General features: G+C 47.6%; 1 protein-coding gene across 5 annotated transcripts in view; it reads left to right on the top strand.

Moving 5' to 3' along the window:
• Positions 1 to 14,148, top strand: part of PTPRT (protein tyrosine phosphatase receptor type T) — a 1,014,822-nt gene that overhangs the window by 927,047 nt on the left and 73,627 nt on the right. For 3 of the 5 annotated variants that reach the window (XM_012781110.3, XM_020281830.2, XM_076011128.1), the window contains one exon: positions 4,045 to 4,235. In XM_012781110.3, coding sequence (XP_012636564.2) covers positions 4,045 to 4,235 — 191 coding nt within the window. The remainder of the gene's footprint in view (positions 1 to 4,044; positions 4,236 to 14,148) is intronic. The other 2 variants (XM_076011129.1, XM_076011127.1) reach the window with 1 other exon arrangement.

The raw sequence follows: 14,148 nt of genomic DNA, 5'->3' as shown, positions 1-14,148 counted from the left end.
TGTGATTAGTGGCTACTAAATCTCAGAGCACAGATGTAGAATGTTTCCATTGTTGCAGAAAATTGTATTGGACAGCGCTGATAGTTGGTACCTAGCTAGGCAAGAGCCGCAGAGATGGTTCGTGACTGCCTGAAGTCTGGAGAATGATTCCATGGTGCTTAACTCTGTGGCACATCCTCCTGCCCTCTCCCAGGTGTCTGTCCCTTCCTGCCTGGGTTAAACTCGTTTATGCACACCTTATCTTTTCTTATCTCCTCCTTCCAGGTCTGTGGCATGCTTATCTCTCCCCGAACACACCTTCCTCCCGCCTCCTACATGCACGCGGTATCTAACAAGGTGTTTTGTACAATGTAGGTACTCAGTAAATGTTTGTTAACCAGTTGAGTGGCAATTCCTAGCAAGTGATTGGAAATATGTGACTGAAGCTAGAGAGAGCTCTATATGGCTGGTAGTGGGGGTCAGGGGCGGGGGGAAGAAAGAGAAGCCACCCTTCCCAAAGAAGAAGAGAAGCTGGCAAAGAGCCAGCAAAGAGGAAATCAGAGGGACAGTGGTGGTCTGAAGTCTTACACGTGTCACCAAAACCCCTCTGCCCACCCCACAAGCCACGTGCAGGCAGTGACAAGAGTTACTGCAAGGGAATTCACAGGCTTAGGCAAGAGCTATATAAAAAGCACAAAAGAAATTCGAAATATTATTATGTGATAAATAAACATGCAAGACCCATGAATGAGAAATTGAAATGGCATGAAAATTAAGAGTCTGGCGAGGAGAAAAAAATGAAAAAAAAATGCTCTGTCCCTGGGCCAGCTGGTGTGAGTTACATTTTATGAGCGGCATGTGAATTCCAGCGCCCTTGTTGAATTAGCAGCAGAATCGCACATTAGTTTTAGGGCTCCCTCTCGAATAGGAACATCATAACGTTTTTTAATTGGAGCTGATAAAAACCTAGCATTACTTGTAGGTTCCTGAGAGAAGTGAGTTGTGAAATTGGGTTTTCATTAAACCTAATGATGGAAAATTAAGTATAGTGCGTCTGGTGAAATGGGGTGTGATAAAAGGCATCACTTCTGCATTATCGGAGGTTAATAAGGGAATAGGTGAGCTAAGATACATTGAAAAGGGGAGTCCAACTAGTTGAATTAATAAACCTTGAAAGTCCCTTGGTTCTGAGTCTTCACAGCATCATTAGCACTGGCATTGACATTATTACAAATGTTACAGCAATACAAGTTGTTAAATTTCAAAAGCACTTATTTTCCATTCCAGTGTTGGTTTTGCTGACACCAAGTTTACAGTCTGTCTAGCAATGTGTTTAGGGGAAATATCCATATTGATAGCTACTTGGTTTTGGAAACATTGAGCACCTCACAAAAAATTGCCAGGTGCCATCCCTAGGAAGCCTGCCTTTGCTGGGCAGATGGTCTCCCATGCCGCCCATGCCCCAGGTCCTTTGGGAGACTGTGGGTCTCTGAAGACATCAGTCCCCACACATGATGGTGATTTATAGGGAGAAACACTCGCAGGGCTCTGGGCAGTAAGTCTGGCCCATCCTGTCCTGGGAGTCATCTAGAGATTCCCCTTTCCTCTCCTGTCCCAGCCCCGCCAAGACATTGTGGGAAGAAGAGTCACTGGAAAGATGCCCCATATCCATGACAGCTGGGATAACTACAGGAAAGAGCAGGGGTCTTTAAAGAGAGGGATTCTTCTTAATCCCCTTCCACACCTTCACGCTGGCTTCCAGAGCCTTGCACACTCACAGCTTTCTGGATCTGCCTAGACTTATCCCTTGCTGCATTCCCCCTCGTCCCCCACCCCCATGACATTTCCACCCATAGCTGCGACTTCATGCCAAACTCCTTGCTCTTACCCAAGCGCACCTTCACCTCTCAGTCTCGGTTCTTCCGATTCAGATGGTTCTTGTCTGTTTTCCCCACTAGACCACCAAGCCTTAAGGGTGGAATCTGTATTTCTCTCTGCATTGCCACTGCCTACCAGAGTCCCTGGCACAGAGTAGGTTATCCTAAGTCTAACCCATGATCATGGGGGGATGGAGAAGGGAGGCAAACCCCACATTTGCTAGGTGCTAAATTCACACAATGCTAGTGAAGATGCATCTGCCTGTTACCTAAAATCTCAGGAGTAAGCAGTATTTTTCTTATGTGCAGTCGTGAAGGCTTTGTTAACATTTTGCCTAGGCCTTTCTCCCCTGCGCATAAATTTATCGTCGAGATCTTTCTGTTACCAATCCAGGGCTGATGGGTTTGTCTCAAATGGCCAGGCTCTGGCTTGGTGATGTTTACCTAATGCATCGAATCAGGAGGTTTTAGAGCCCACACTGTACATGCAATGGCCCTGCCCACTAATTAGGTGTGACCCAATCCATGTCTCAAGTTCAGACCAGTCAGATTAGCAGCCCCTCTTCCCTTGGAGGAGCTATAGGTGGGGGCAGGTGGAAAAATAGAAAATGAGGACTGCATGCCCCACTCCATCAACAGACATAGCTGAAATCATTAAGGTGACGAACTCTCCCTGTTTACCCACAAATGGGGGGCTTCCCAGGTTGCTGAACTTTCAGTGCTAAACCCAAAAAAGTGTCAGGCAAACTGGGACAAGCTGGTCACCTGGAAAGCATGCAGGCCAGATGTTCCCTGCCACTGTTCGTTCCTGCTTGCCGATGCTGTCACAGAGGAGTAGAGTGTGCGCTCACACATGGAGTCTGTGTCTGATGGATTACCGCAACAAGACAGGCAAATATGCTGAAGGGAATGTGGACTTTGCAATGACACGTTGCAGAAAATCAGGACTATATGCTAAGCCTCCCAGGGAATGCGTGTGGCATGGGCATGGTGGGTGTCTGCATTGGCGCAGTGTCTGACAACATCTGGGTGAGAAGCATCAACTGCCATGTCTGACAGTGCTCGTCTTGTGCGTGCCACAAACAGGACGGTCCAGGGCGCGCTGTCCATGTCTTTGGAAGGAGGTTGGGGGAACCAAGCCTAGATGGTTGTGGGGAAGATAAACTGGCCCTGGAGGACTGACAATGGATGCCTGGCAGGGAGGTGGTACGGCAACACAGTGGTTTCACTGGTGCAAGGGGAGCAGGGGAATTCAAACCTAATCTGAGCAGGTATCTGTTTCCAGGGTGGCCAAACTAACACAAGGCAGTTAAAGCAACTCGTTGGGTATAAAGGTTCTTATTGCGGGAGATATGGATTTTATATCAAGGAGAGATTTTTGTGGAGTAGATGAGGCGTAGGATCCGGGCCTGGGGGACGTAGCTGGCAGGACTGAAGGAAGAGGCTCAGGCTTTGCTACCTGCCAGGCGGGTTCAAAGACGCTACTGGATCAACAGTATCTAGTGGTGGGGAAAGTGTACGATAGAAGAAGGTGGTCACTGTTGCTGAGCCCATACCTACAAAGGGCACCTGGGAGAGTCGGGCTTCCTGCAGGCTGCTGGGGGTCCCACACGGGCTCCACTTCCTCCCAGGGTACAACCCGAAGGAAACGAATGAGCAGAGAAACCGGGTCACAGGGATGCAGGCAAAGGGACAAAACGCAGACATGTGTCTCTGCCCTCCAGACTCCTGAGGCTCTCGTTACCTGCAGACAGCATGGAAGACTGTTTCCAGCCCCCTACCTCCTACACAGGAAGGCACTCCCAGTATCCAGCCTGTCTGGCTTCTCGCTGGTCCTGGGATGGCCAGGAGTGGCCCAGACGGCCCTGCCAGGCCTGGAGGAAGGACAGGCAGGCAGGAGATGACAACCAACCTGGAACTTTGCCTTTACCCTACCAAGATGCCCCCTTGAAACCGAAGTGAATCGAGGGTTATTGTGTTCACTGGTTTGTTGTTTTAATATTTAAATCTACCAACACGGCCGTGCCAGGGAAGAAGCATGTCTCTCGTCTTTCTGTGGTTTCCTGATGAGTTGCTGAGTCCCAAGCGAGTTCCTTCTGCCCTGCTCAGGCCAAGCTGGGGGAGGCAGGGAGGACACAGGACGAAGCTCCTACCGGTGACAGTCTCTTCTACCTCCTTCTCTTTGAAGCAGATGGCAGCCGTGGGGAGCTGTCCCAGCCCACCCTCACCATCCAGACCCACCCCTACCGGACCTGCGACCCCGTGGAGCTGAGCTACCCCCGGGACCAGTTCCAGCCCGCCATCCGGGTGGCGGACCTGCTGCAGCACATCACCCAGATGAAGAGAGGCCAGGGCTACGGGTTCAAGGAGGAATACGAGGTAAGAGACCTGCCTGCGGGAAACCTCCTGATGGGCTCAGAGCTGTATGTGGGTGCAGCAGCCTTGCTGCTAAACATGTGGCCCCCACCGGCACTGTCGGCATCACCTGGAAATGCGGCATCCAGGCCCCATCCCGCCCTGCTGAATCAGAACCTGCATGTCAGCCAGAACCTTAGGCGCTTTGCATACACATTACATTTGAGAAGCACCACATTAAAAGATTCTAATACCCCCTCTGCGCCCCCCCCGTCCTTTCCCTACCCTCCCCCATTTCATAACCCAGTTATCTCCGAAACTTCTACACCGTGGAATCACACCCTCCTTCAATATGAAGATAGAATGGCTCAAGTCCCCGTCCCATGTGCTATAGAAAAGCCAGCAAATCACCCCTGCCAATGGTCCCTGGCATGCCTACTGGCTCCCAGTCCCGCCTGGCCCCACATTCATGCTTCTGTGTTATTCTCACCCCCACAAAGCAAGGCCTCATCTCCGGTGACGGCTGCCCCCTCTCTCTCTGAAACTTCTCCCTGCTGCGTTGGGCGTCTCTTTCCTTCCTCCCCAAAGCATCTCCAACACAAAGGATTTGCAGGTAGTGGCTGTTACTGAGGGTTGGGGAATAACAGAGAAGGATTGTAGCAAAGTACAGGAAGCACCTCAATAGGACCCTGTGATTCTGGTAAGTTCCTTAACCATCCACATTGCTGCTAAGGCCTTCTATGGTTCTGGTGGCTGACAGGTCTCTATCCAATCCCTCCCCAAAGATTTTTCTTAGTGTCCCCAAAACTTCCCCCCCACCACCCCTCAGCATCCTGGAAAAGAACTCCACACTCCCCTTACTGTACTACGCAGAACACTTTAGCTTTCTTTGTCTGGCTCCTTTTGTTTCAAACCACGCCCATAGGGCCTCACCTTTTACAAAGAAAAAGCAAAATAAAATAGAAGGAAAATGCACAAAGTTGTTTTCCTGAGCCAAAGAGCAGCTCACTCCCCAAGAGTGATTCTGCAGCTCTCCTTAGGCAGGTGGGACCCAGCTGCAGCCGGCTTCGAAAACAAGCACTTCCTTCTCCACGTTCCCTGTCCCTCTCGCCCTCTCTGCCTTCCTTCCCAAAATATCTTTCGAGCATCTTCTGTGTGCCACGCTCTGAGTTATATGCACTCGATTTTTTTGTTGTTTGTTCTTTTTTTTCCTTCTCATGCAGCGTGTGCCCCAGATATGCTCGATTCATTTTCACTCTGTGCAAACTCATTGGCTCAGACTCCACACATTTGGAATTCTTGGTAATGCAGACTAAGTTTATCCCTCAGACTATATTCTGAGAAAGAGCTTACAAGGCAATATTTCAGAAGTCGTGTGAGGTCGTCAAATTGTGCCAAACTGGAGGTCCGGACAGCTAGATTCCGATGCGGTGAACGGTGTGGTCTTAGCGTATCGTTTCACTATCCGAGTTTTAAAATTTCTTCTTAGTTGAGTGAAGAGTTTGGAGAAGGTGATTTCAAAGGATCTGCCTGATCCTAAAACTTTATAAGAGTATAAAACATGGTGGCAAGGAGCATGTTTGACATATTTATGAGAACAGAAGTGTGTATGTCAATGGATGTAATTACCAGCCAGGGAGAACTAGCAGTTAATTTCAAAAATGGTCTAAGTAAATAGCATTTTTCATAGACTCAGTCTACGAATTTTAGAAGAATATGGAAATTAGAGTTGAAGAAAAAGATCTCATCACCTCCCATCCCTGGGTTAATTTCCTGGGGGGGCTGAATGGTTCCAGCCCCGGGGGACACAGTGCATGTGAGTGGGCTATGCACATGTATACAGACATGTTTGTTGAGCAAATGTCAGGTAGGGTATGTTGTTTGTAAAGGCATATTCAATATCATGATGATTTAATAAGTCATTAGTCATAAGTATTTGCTTAAACATTTCAAATAGCATTAAGGGAGATAACGTGGCTTATCAGAAAGGAGGACAAGCAGGCACAGGCTGGGAAACACATGTTCTAACAATTTGCGATCTAAAACCCAAAGACAGAAACACAAATGCGTTTGACTGCTTTGGTGCATTTCTTCCCAGAGCCAGACAGATATTTCTTTTAAGTGTGTTCATCCCTGTGTGGTGAATTGCTTTTCAAAAGTTATTCTTTGTACTTTTTTGCATCCTCCAAACTTTCTGGCATGGAAATGAATTGCTTTTAAAATGAGAAAGCAAACAATACTTTTTGTTGCCGTCGTTTGAACCTCAACCAGAAATATCTCTAACTAGGCCAGCCTTGCCCTCAATTAGTTCAAATTATATTAATCAGCAAGTTGCAAAGCCTAGCTTCTAGTTAGCGTCATTCTCTGATTAACTGAGGGTTAATTGGAAACGTTCCTTAATGAAAGTCTTTCCACAGTGTGCTAGTCCACTGTCCTAGAGTATAGCTCAATATTGCTTTGGTTGTCAAGGCCCCTGTGATAGCTAGAATTTCCAACCTGAAAATGAGACTCACAGGTCTGTTTGAAGATCCCCTTGTCCTGCCGTAGATGCATGACTCCTGCACCTCCAGTCCTACTCTCCGTCCATCCTGCTCCATCCTGTTTGCTGCTTGTCACTCTTCCGTCCTGCTCAGTTTTTTTCATACAAATAAGTGAGTTTGACAGTTGACATGTAAGGAACCACCCAGCTAGAGCAAGCTGTGTCTTCTAAAATTCAATCCAGTCATATAATCCCTTAAAATCTGTTCAATAAATATTTACTAAGTATTTACTATTGCCAGGGACTATTCTAGGTGTTTGGGATATAACAGTGAACAAAACAAAGATTCATGCCCTCATGGAGCTTGTCTTCTAGCAGGGGAAATAGGAAATAAGCATAGGCTTAAAAATAAGCAAATTAATATAATGCAAGTGAAAAATACTGTTTGCTGTTTTATAAACAACCCCACATCTCAACAACTTGAAATGGCCAATTTCTTGCACTTGTTGATGTTGTGGGTCAGGCATTTGTTCAGGCACAACAGGGACAATTTGTCTTCCTGCATGGTGTCCAGAGCTTTGACTGGGAAAGCTACAAGGCTGGGGGCTGAAATCATCTGAAAATGCCTTCACTCCTGTGTCTAGTGATTGATGAAGGCTGTCAGCTTGGGTCTCAGCTGGAATTGTCCACTGAAACACCTACACTTGGCCTCTGCATGTGGCCTAGGCATCTTAACAGCATGGTAGCCTTTGGATAATTAGACTTTTTACATGGTAGCTCAGAGCTCCAAAAGTGAGCCTCCTAGCTAACAAGGTGAAAAAAGTGCATCACCTTTGCAACCTAGACTTGAAGGTTGGACTGCACCATTCCTGCCATGTTCTATTAGTTGTAAGCAAGTAGAATCTTCCCATATTCTAGGGGAGGGAAATTAGATTCCATCTCTTGATGAGGAGGAGAGGCAGTTGCCAGATTCTAGAAGAGCATGCAGAATAAGAAATATTGGAAAATACAATATTTGGATATACAAGCTGCCCTAAGTGTGATAGAAAAAGGAAGAGTAGAAGAAGAAAGGGAGATGTATTCTAGGGACATGAAATGGGGGAGGTTCCAATATTAAGCAGGATAAAAGGGTAGCCCTTAGTTAGAAGAGAAATTTGAATGTAGACATGGTGGAAGCTCTCTGGAGGAAGAGTTCTAGACGAAGGGAGTAATATAGCTGGCATGTGCAAGCAGAAGCAAGGCGGCCAGGGTGGCAGAAGTAGGGTGAGCAAGGGGTGAGAGTACTAGGAGACTGGATTGGAGAAATAAAGAGGAACCTGACCCTGTGCTGCATTACAAGCCATTGTGAGAACTTTGGCTTTTACTCTGAAATGGAAAGCCACTGCAGAGTTTTGAGAAGACAAGTGCTAAATAATGATCTGACTTTATTTTGAAAGACTCATTCCAGCTACTGTGTTGAGAGTGGGCCAAAGGGAGGTAAGGGTGGGCCGGTTAAGCGGCCACTGCAGTAACCCAGGGGACAGACAATGGGGACTTGGTGTGGAGAGGACGTCGCAAGAACTAGCTGGATTCTGAGTGTATTTCAAAGATAAAGCCAAGAGGATTTCCTAACACATGGCATGTGAGAGAAAGAGAGGAACTGGGGGTGACTCCAAGGCTGTTACCTGAGCCAATGGGAGGATGGAGTTGCCACCCACGGAGCTGAGAAGCCTCAGGTAGAGCAGAATCAGCAACTGGAAGTTCAACTTTGAGTGTCTGTTACACATCTTGGAGGCTTGAGATGGGAAGTAGGAAGTTGGAATTTGGGAAAGAAGCACGGACTAAAGAGAAAGCTTTGGGGATTGTATGCATCTAGATCAAAGCCAAAATACAGGGTGAGGTCACCAAGCAAATGAGTGTAGACGGAGACGAGGATCGAGGACTGAGCCTTTCCGGATTTCAACTTTAAGATATGTGAGTATTTTCCTAGGCATTTCCTAGGCTCTAGGGACTGAGGAGACGAGATAGAGCCCTGGCTTCTGGGAGACTCAGACCCTATTCTTAGAGACAGGCATAGAAACTGATCATTTCAACATCTTGGCAAAACGCCACCACAGAGGTACCCCCCAGAGCTCTGGGAATCCTTGCATATGGAGTGCATTCACCCAGCCTACAGGTAGACAGCCAGTGGCTTTCTGGAAGACATAAAGCTTACACCAATGCTCAGGAAATAGGAAAACCCAAATGAAAGAAGGGTGTTCCAGATAGAGGGGCTGGAACAAGCTATGGCAGGGGAGTGCACATAGCAGGTTGAGCTAAGAGAATCGCAAGCAGTTTGATACATAAATTATGGGAGGGGGCACAGAGAGATGGGGGCTGAAATTGCCAGCAGGAGCCTCGTAGCAGAAGAGGAGGCAAGTATTTGTCAGGTTAAGGAGTTTGGATTTTAATGCAAAGGCCATGGGAGCCATCGAAAAGGAGCAGGGTTTTTTAAAGAAGATTTGCATTTCAGATCTGGGAGAGATCAGAGCAGCGAGGCAGCCAGGACAGTAATTCGAGTAAAATATGGGATGGCCCGAACCAGAAGACTGGGCCCAGAGCCCAGACAAGCCCACACACTTTCTCTGCATGTAGAGCCATAAAATCAGCTTGTTCTCTTTGGCATGCAAACTTGAGTCTCTCAATATATATTTTAAGTTCAATTATTTGCAGTAATGTATGAATCGTTCCGAATTGAGACTCAAAATGCCCAGATTCAAGTCCTGTCACATTCATTAAGTATTTGGGTGACCTCAGGCAGGTCACTCCTCCTCCCTGGGCCTCCATGTCCACATCTCTGCAGTGAGAGCGAGGGGGTTGGTCGGAGTGATGGGAGAGCCCTTCTGTCGCTGATATTCTGGGAGTCTAACGAGGAGCCGATGGGCCGGGCCAGCTGGGCCTCCTCCCACGCATCACCCCCGTGGTTAGGTCTCAAGTTCTAGCAGCCACGATTGGCCAGGGGGCTCGGGCTCCCAAGAGCCCCAGGAGGCCTGACGCAGATTAACTTCACCTGCAGACAGATCTGGGTCTCAGTCAGAGGTTTCCCATCTCGGTTGCACATTCGAATTACCTGGGGAGGTTTTAAAAACACCAGTGCCCAGGCCACGTTTCAGATCAATTACATCAGAAAGGCTGTGAGTAGGACCCATGGATCAGCATTTCCAGTTGACTGCAATGCACTTTACAAGGTGAGAGCCACTGGTCTGAGAAAACCCATGGAGTCCCCAGCGTTTGCCCTGCTTGTGCCCACAGACCTGTGGCCGTACCTGGTCTGCTGGCCGCCCCTCAGATCTACCCCTGCTGATGGAACTCAGCCTCACTGCAGTCGAGGGGCCGTGATCTTGAACTGCAGAGTCCTCCCTCCTCCCCATCCCGCTTCCTGCAGCCAAATCCTCCCACCTTCCCCCACTGCAAAAGAAAACCCCAAGCATGCCAGCAAATGCAAGACATGAGGGCTGGAGAGTGGGGTGTCTGGGGGCCCTGTAACCCCCACCATGGTGGTCAGAAGAGCAGAAGATGAAGGAAAGCAGGAAGGGGCGACGTTGTGATGGAGAGAAGGAAGAGAAGCACGTTCGTCCCAGTCCAATCCAGACAGCCTGTCGTCATAATGAATGGAGCCAGCCCAGTAGGGTGACCAGAAGGTATCTGGTTATTAAAGCTCCATTAAGACTATTTAAGGCAACAAGGAACAGCTGTGAGGAATATGACGCGGCCTAATGAAGAGCAAACATTTGTTCATTTTTCCAGCTCTGGACGGACACGCCGTCTGTGTGGCTTTTGTGGGAGAGGCCTGCGTTGCCGTCTAGCTCTCGGTGGTCTGAGAGTGATGGGATGCCAGCTGTCAGCCTCCTGATGGGGCGGAGCCACAGAGATGGAGGCTTTAGGTCACCACGGGGACCCCTTCTCCTCCCAGGGCCACCAGAGCAGAGGTGGAGGACACCTCTGCCCCTCCCACAAACTCTTTACTCCTCAGTTGGTGACAGAGTCACAGGACATCCCGCCACAGGTGACCCCAGGGGATTCTGGTCCTCAATTTGTAGATGAGGGTGGTTCGGGGGAGGGGCACGAGGAATTAGTGGCAGACGCCCAAGGCATGAATGAGAAATCCATGTTGTTCCTCAACTCTGGGAACCCACAGTGGCCAAAATGGGAAGACCTGGGCTCTAGATGCTCATGGCACTCCCCCCGCCCATCCCCCAGATGAACAAAAGAAGAAAATGGGCCATTCCAGGGAGTGGCTAAAAGGAATGAGTAGCCCGTGTGGTTTCAGACTTTGGAGTTTTTATAGCAGGAAAGAGCTCTTGTGGAAGAGTCTATTAACTCAGTCTTATCCTTTTAGCTTATTTTTACCCTTCCACTTATAATACTGTTTGTGACATGACAAACAGTATTTTTTAGTGTTTAATACAGGAAACCTCCCAGCCAAGTGAGCGATTTTCAGGTGGTTCTGTAGGAAAAGCAATTGACTGGGAGTCAAGGCCTGGTTCTCAGTCTGCTCCTGAGATTCTGGGTGGTCGTGGGCAAGATCCTTCCCTCTCTGGGTCCCATTCTCACCTCTGAAATGTCCGACTACATACTTAGCATGGAATTCTGAAGACTGGCAGTATGTGCTTCCATTGCGTAGACATTCATCTAGCCAGAAACACTGACTGAGTACCTACTGTGTACTTGACCCCGTTTAAGGCATGGAAGATAGAAAGCTAAATAAAGAAAATAAAGACCCTATTTTATTTTATTTTTTTTTTTATTTTAACAACAAGTATTTACATAGCAAAAGACCCTATTGTCAAGGAAGCTCATGGCCTGGCCACACTGTGTAATTATGTCATGGAACGCTAGTTAAACTGCTTTGCAGACACATGCGTAAGGGCAGTGCAGGGCAAAGGAGGTTTTGGGTGGTGTCATTGTAGTTAATTTTTGCCTTTCAAATATTCTTCTTGCCAAGATCAACCAGGCACTTCACAAAAGATGAGACGCTGAGTTGAAGAAAAGCAGAGGATGGGTAGAGGTAAAGCAGGTATAATGATGGGAGCTACATGTGCAAGGCTTGGAAGCATAAGGAACTGAATTGCTACAGCCAGCTTCTAGAAGGGAAACAAAGATGCCCGCCTAGGAAAAGATAAATAAAACTGAATCTAATTGGGGAAATAATTAGAAATCTTACATCCCGTGCACAGTTCTATTGAACAGAATTGACAAGGTTATAATGAAAGCCCCTGACAGTCTTGGTTGTTACCTGATCTGCCTGCAAGTTTAGGGGACAGTTGTTGGCCTATAGACAGTCACCCAGAAGCTCATGCGTGATGAAGGACATGATCTTTAGATGGCTGGAAGTCTGTAGCCTGGGATGGGACACAGGGATCCCCAAGATTGTATGCTCAGAGCAGAGAGGAATGTAGGTACTCTCATATGAGCCTCGTCATTAAGCTGTAGACTTCCGGAAGGTAGGTAATTTGTCATTTAAAAGAGACCTTGTAGTTTCTAATTGGGCCTTTAAAAGAGTGCTTTGTGACTCTACACGCAGACATGCACTCAACTGTTCTGCCTTGATCAAAGCTCCTGTCACAGACAAATACCCCCATCTCGCTGAGATCTGATTTTCTACTTAGCTTCACCAGCAGAACTCGTAAATTACTGCCTATTTAGTGACATGGTGCACAATAATATTTGCTCTCCTGATGCCACTCTGAGTAGACGTCATTAGTCATCCCCTCCTGCCTTCTCTGTCCACATTTATAATCCCTAAGGCATGTGCTTTTCAGCACCAAAGGTGGCATTCGTTGAAAGCTTGGCCTTTGCCAACACCACCGCTAAAGCATACCACACCTTAGAATGACATAGCAAAAGGTGCACATGTCTCAAGATAGTTGACTGTCACTTTCCAGAAAATGCCCATAGTATACAGAGAAATCTATAGTGCCTGCCAAATGCATGGTGTTTCCTTAGATGTGGTGCTCTTGTATTGTGCACAACCTGCACAGCCATCTGTAGTGGCCCTTGCTGTCCCTCTGTTGGCCACAGACTTCAGTAAGTGTGGGTGTTAACTGAACCCCTGGACCACAATTGAGACCAGAGCTTAGGCTCCCAACAGATCAAGAGACTCTTTCCCACTCCCTGAATACTATTCATACCTGTACCTAGAGTGACCAAATTGTCCAGGTTTGCTCATAATGGTCCCAGTTCTAAAACTGAAAGTCCTGCATCCCGAGAACCCCTTTGGGCCCAAACAAACCAGGGTGGTTATTGCAGAGAGTCCTCATCTTTCTTTTTGTGACAATAAACTGGATGCTTGTGATCAAAGGGGAGACGAGAGTAAATTCTGGGACTGGGCCAAAAAAGGCTCAGATCGTATTCTTGGGACAGAGTAAGATTGAAGAGTCTCTGAGCACCTACTATGCGCCAGGCATTGTGCCAGGTGCTATGGGCATTATCTCAGGGAATCATTAATCATCACAAAACTCTGGAGAGTGTATTTTTTTTATTTTTTAAATTTTGCATATTATAGAATACACTTTGGGGGAGGGTACGGTTTTATGGTTTTAACAAATGCATTGAGTCATTTAAACACTGACACGATCAGGATACATTAGAGTTCCATCAGCCAAGAAGTTCCCCTGTGCTGCCCCTATGTACTTAAATCCTTCTCCACCCCCTAACATGAAGGATATATTATTGACGTTGTTTTCAGAAAAGTTCATTGAGACTTAGAGTGGTGAAATGATTTGCAGTAAAAATATTCAGACGTTCTAGTCTGTCTTCCTTTTGCAAAGCCCTGCCTTTCCTCTGACTTATACACATAGTTAGCCTGCAAATGTATTTCTTGACAAGATGAATGAATGAAGGAAAGACCCCAGTAAAATGGCATCTGCTTGGTGAAGACCCTCTGGACTCTTCCCTACATTGGGACAGAACAGTGCTGGCCAGGGGAAATCCTGGAGAGCTGGATGGGTCATGGAGGAGGCGGGCCCTCGCTGTGCCCTGGAGCATCAGCCGGGAACCGCCTGATCAGCAATCCCTGGGCCTGGTCATGCTGCACCCCAGGGCACATCATATCCAATTATGTCCGGGGACACAGGCAAGCCAGGGGGAGTCGGCAGGGGGGGATTATAGCTGACAGAGGCTGCTGGGAATAGTGGGGTGAACACAAGCCAAATGGACCGGCACACCCTCAGCCTTGGATCAGAGGTGAGCTGCTCTTGGAAGCTTTGTGTTCTGACATCTCACTATTTTAGGCATAACTCAAAAGGACTTAGGTGCAAAAAAGAGTGTCCAAAGAAGGATGGCGAGCTTCAGCTAGGACCCTCTTAGCTCAGTAGAGCCAAACAAGGAGGTAGAAGGAGGAATTAGCCAAGCAGGCAGTGGGGATCATTCTCAGTTCTAAGAGGGGAAACTGAGGTAGGTTGCATAGTCCTGTGGACTGAGTCAGCACTGTAGGATATA

The sequence above is a fragment of the Microcebus murinus genome, chromosome 16, assembly GCF_040939455.1.
Source record: "Microcebus murinus isolate Inina chromosome 16, M.murinus_Inina_mat1.0, whole genome shotgun sequence".
NCBI lineage: Eukaryota > Metazoa > Chordata > Mammalia > Primates > Cheirogaleidae > Microcebus > Microcebus murinus.
This window is presented reverse-complemented; position numbering and strand designations above follow the sequence as displayed.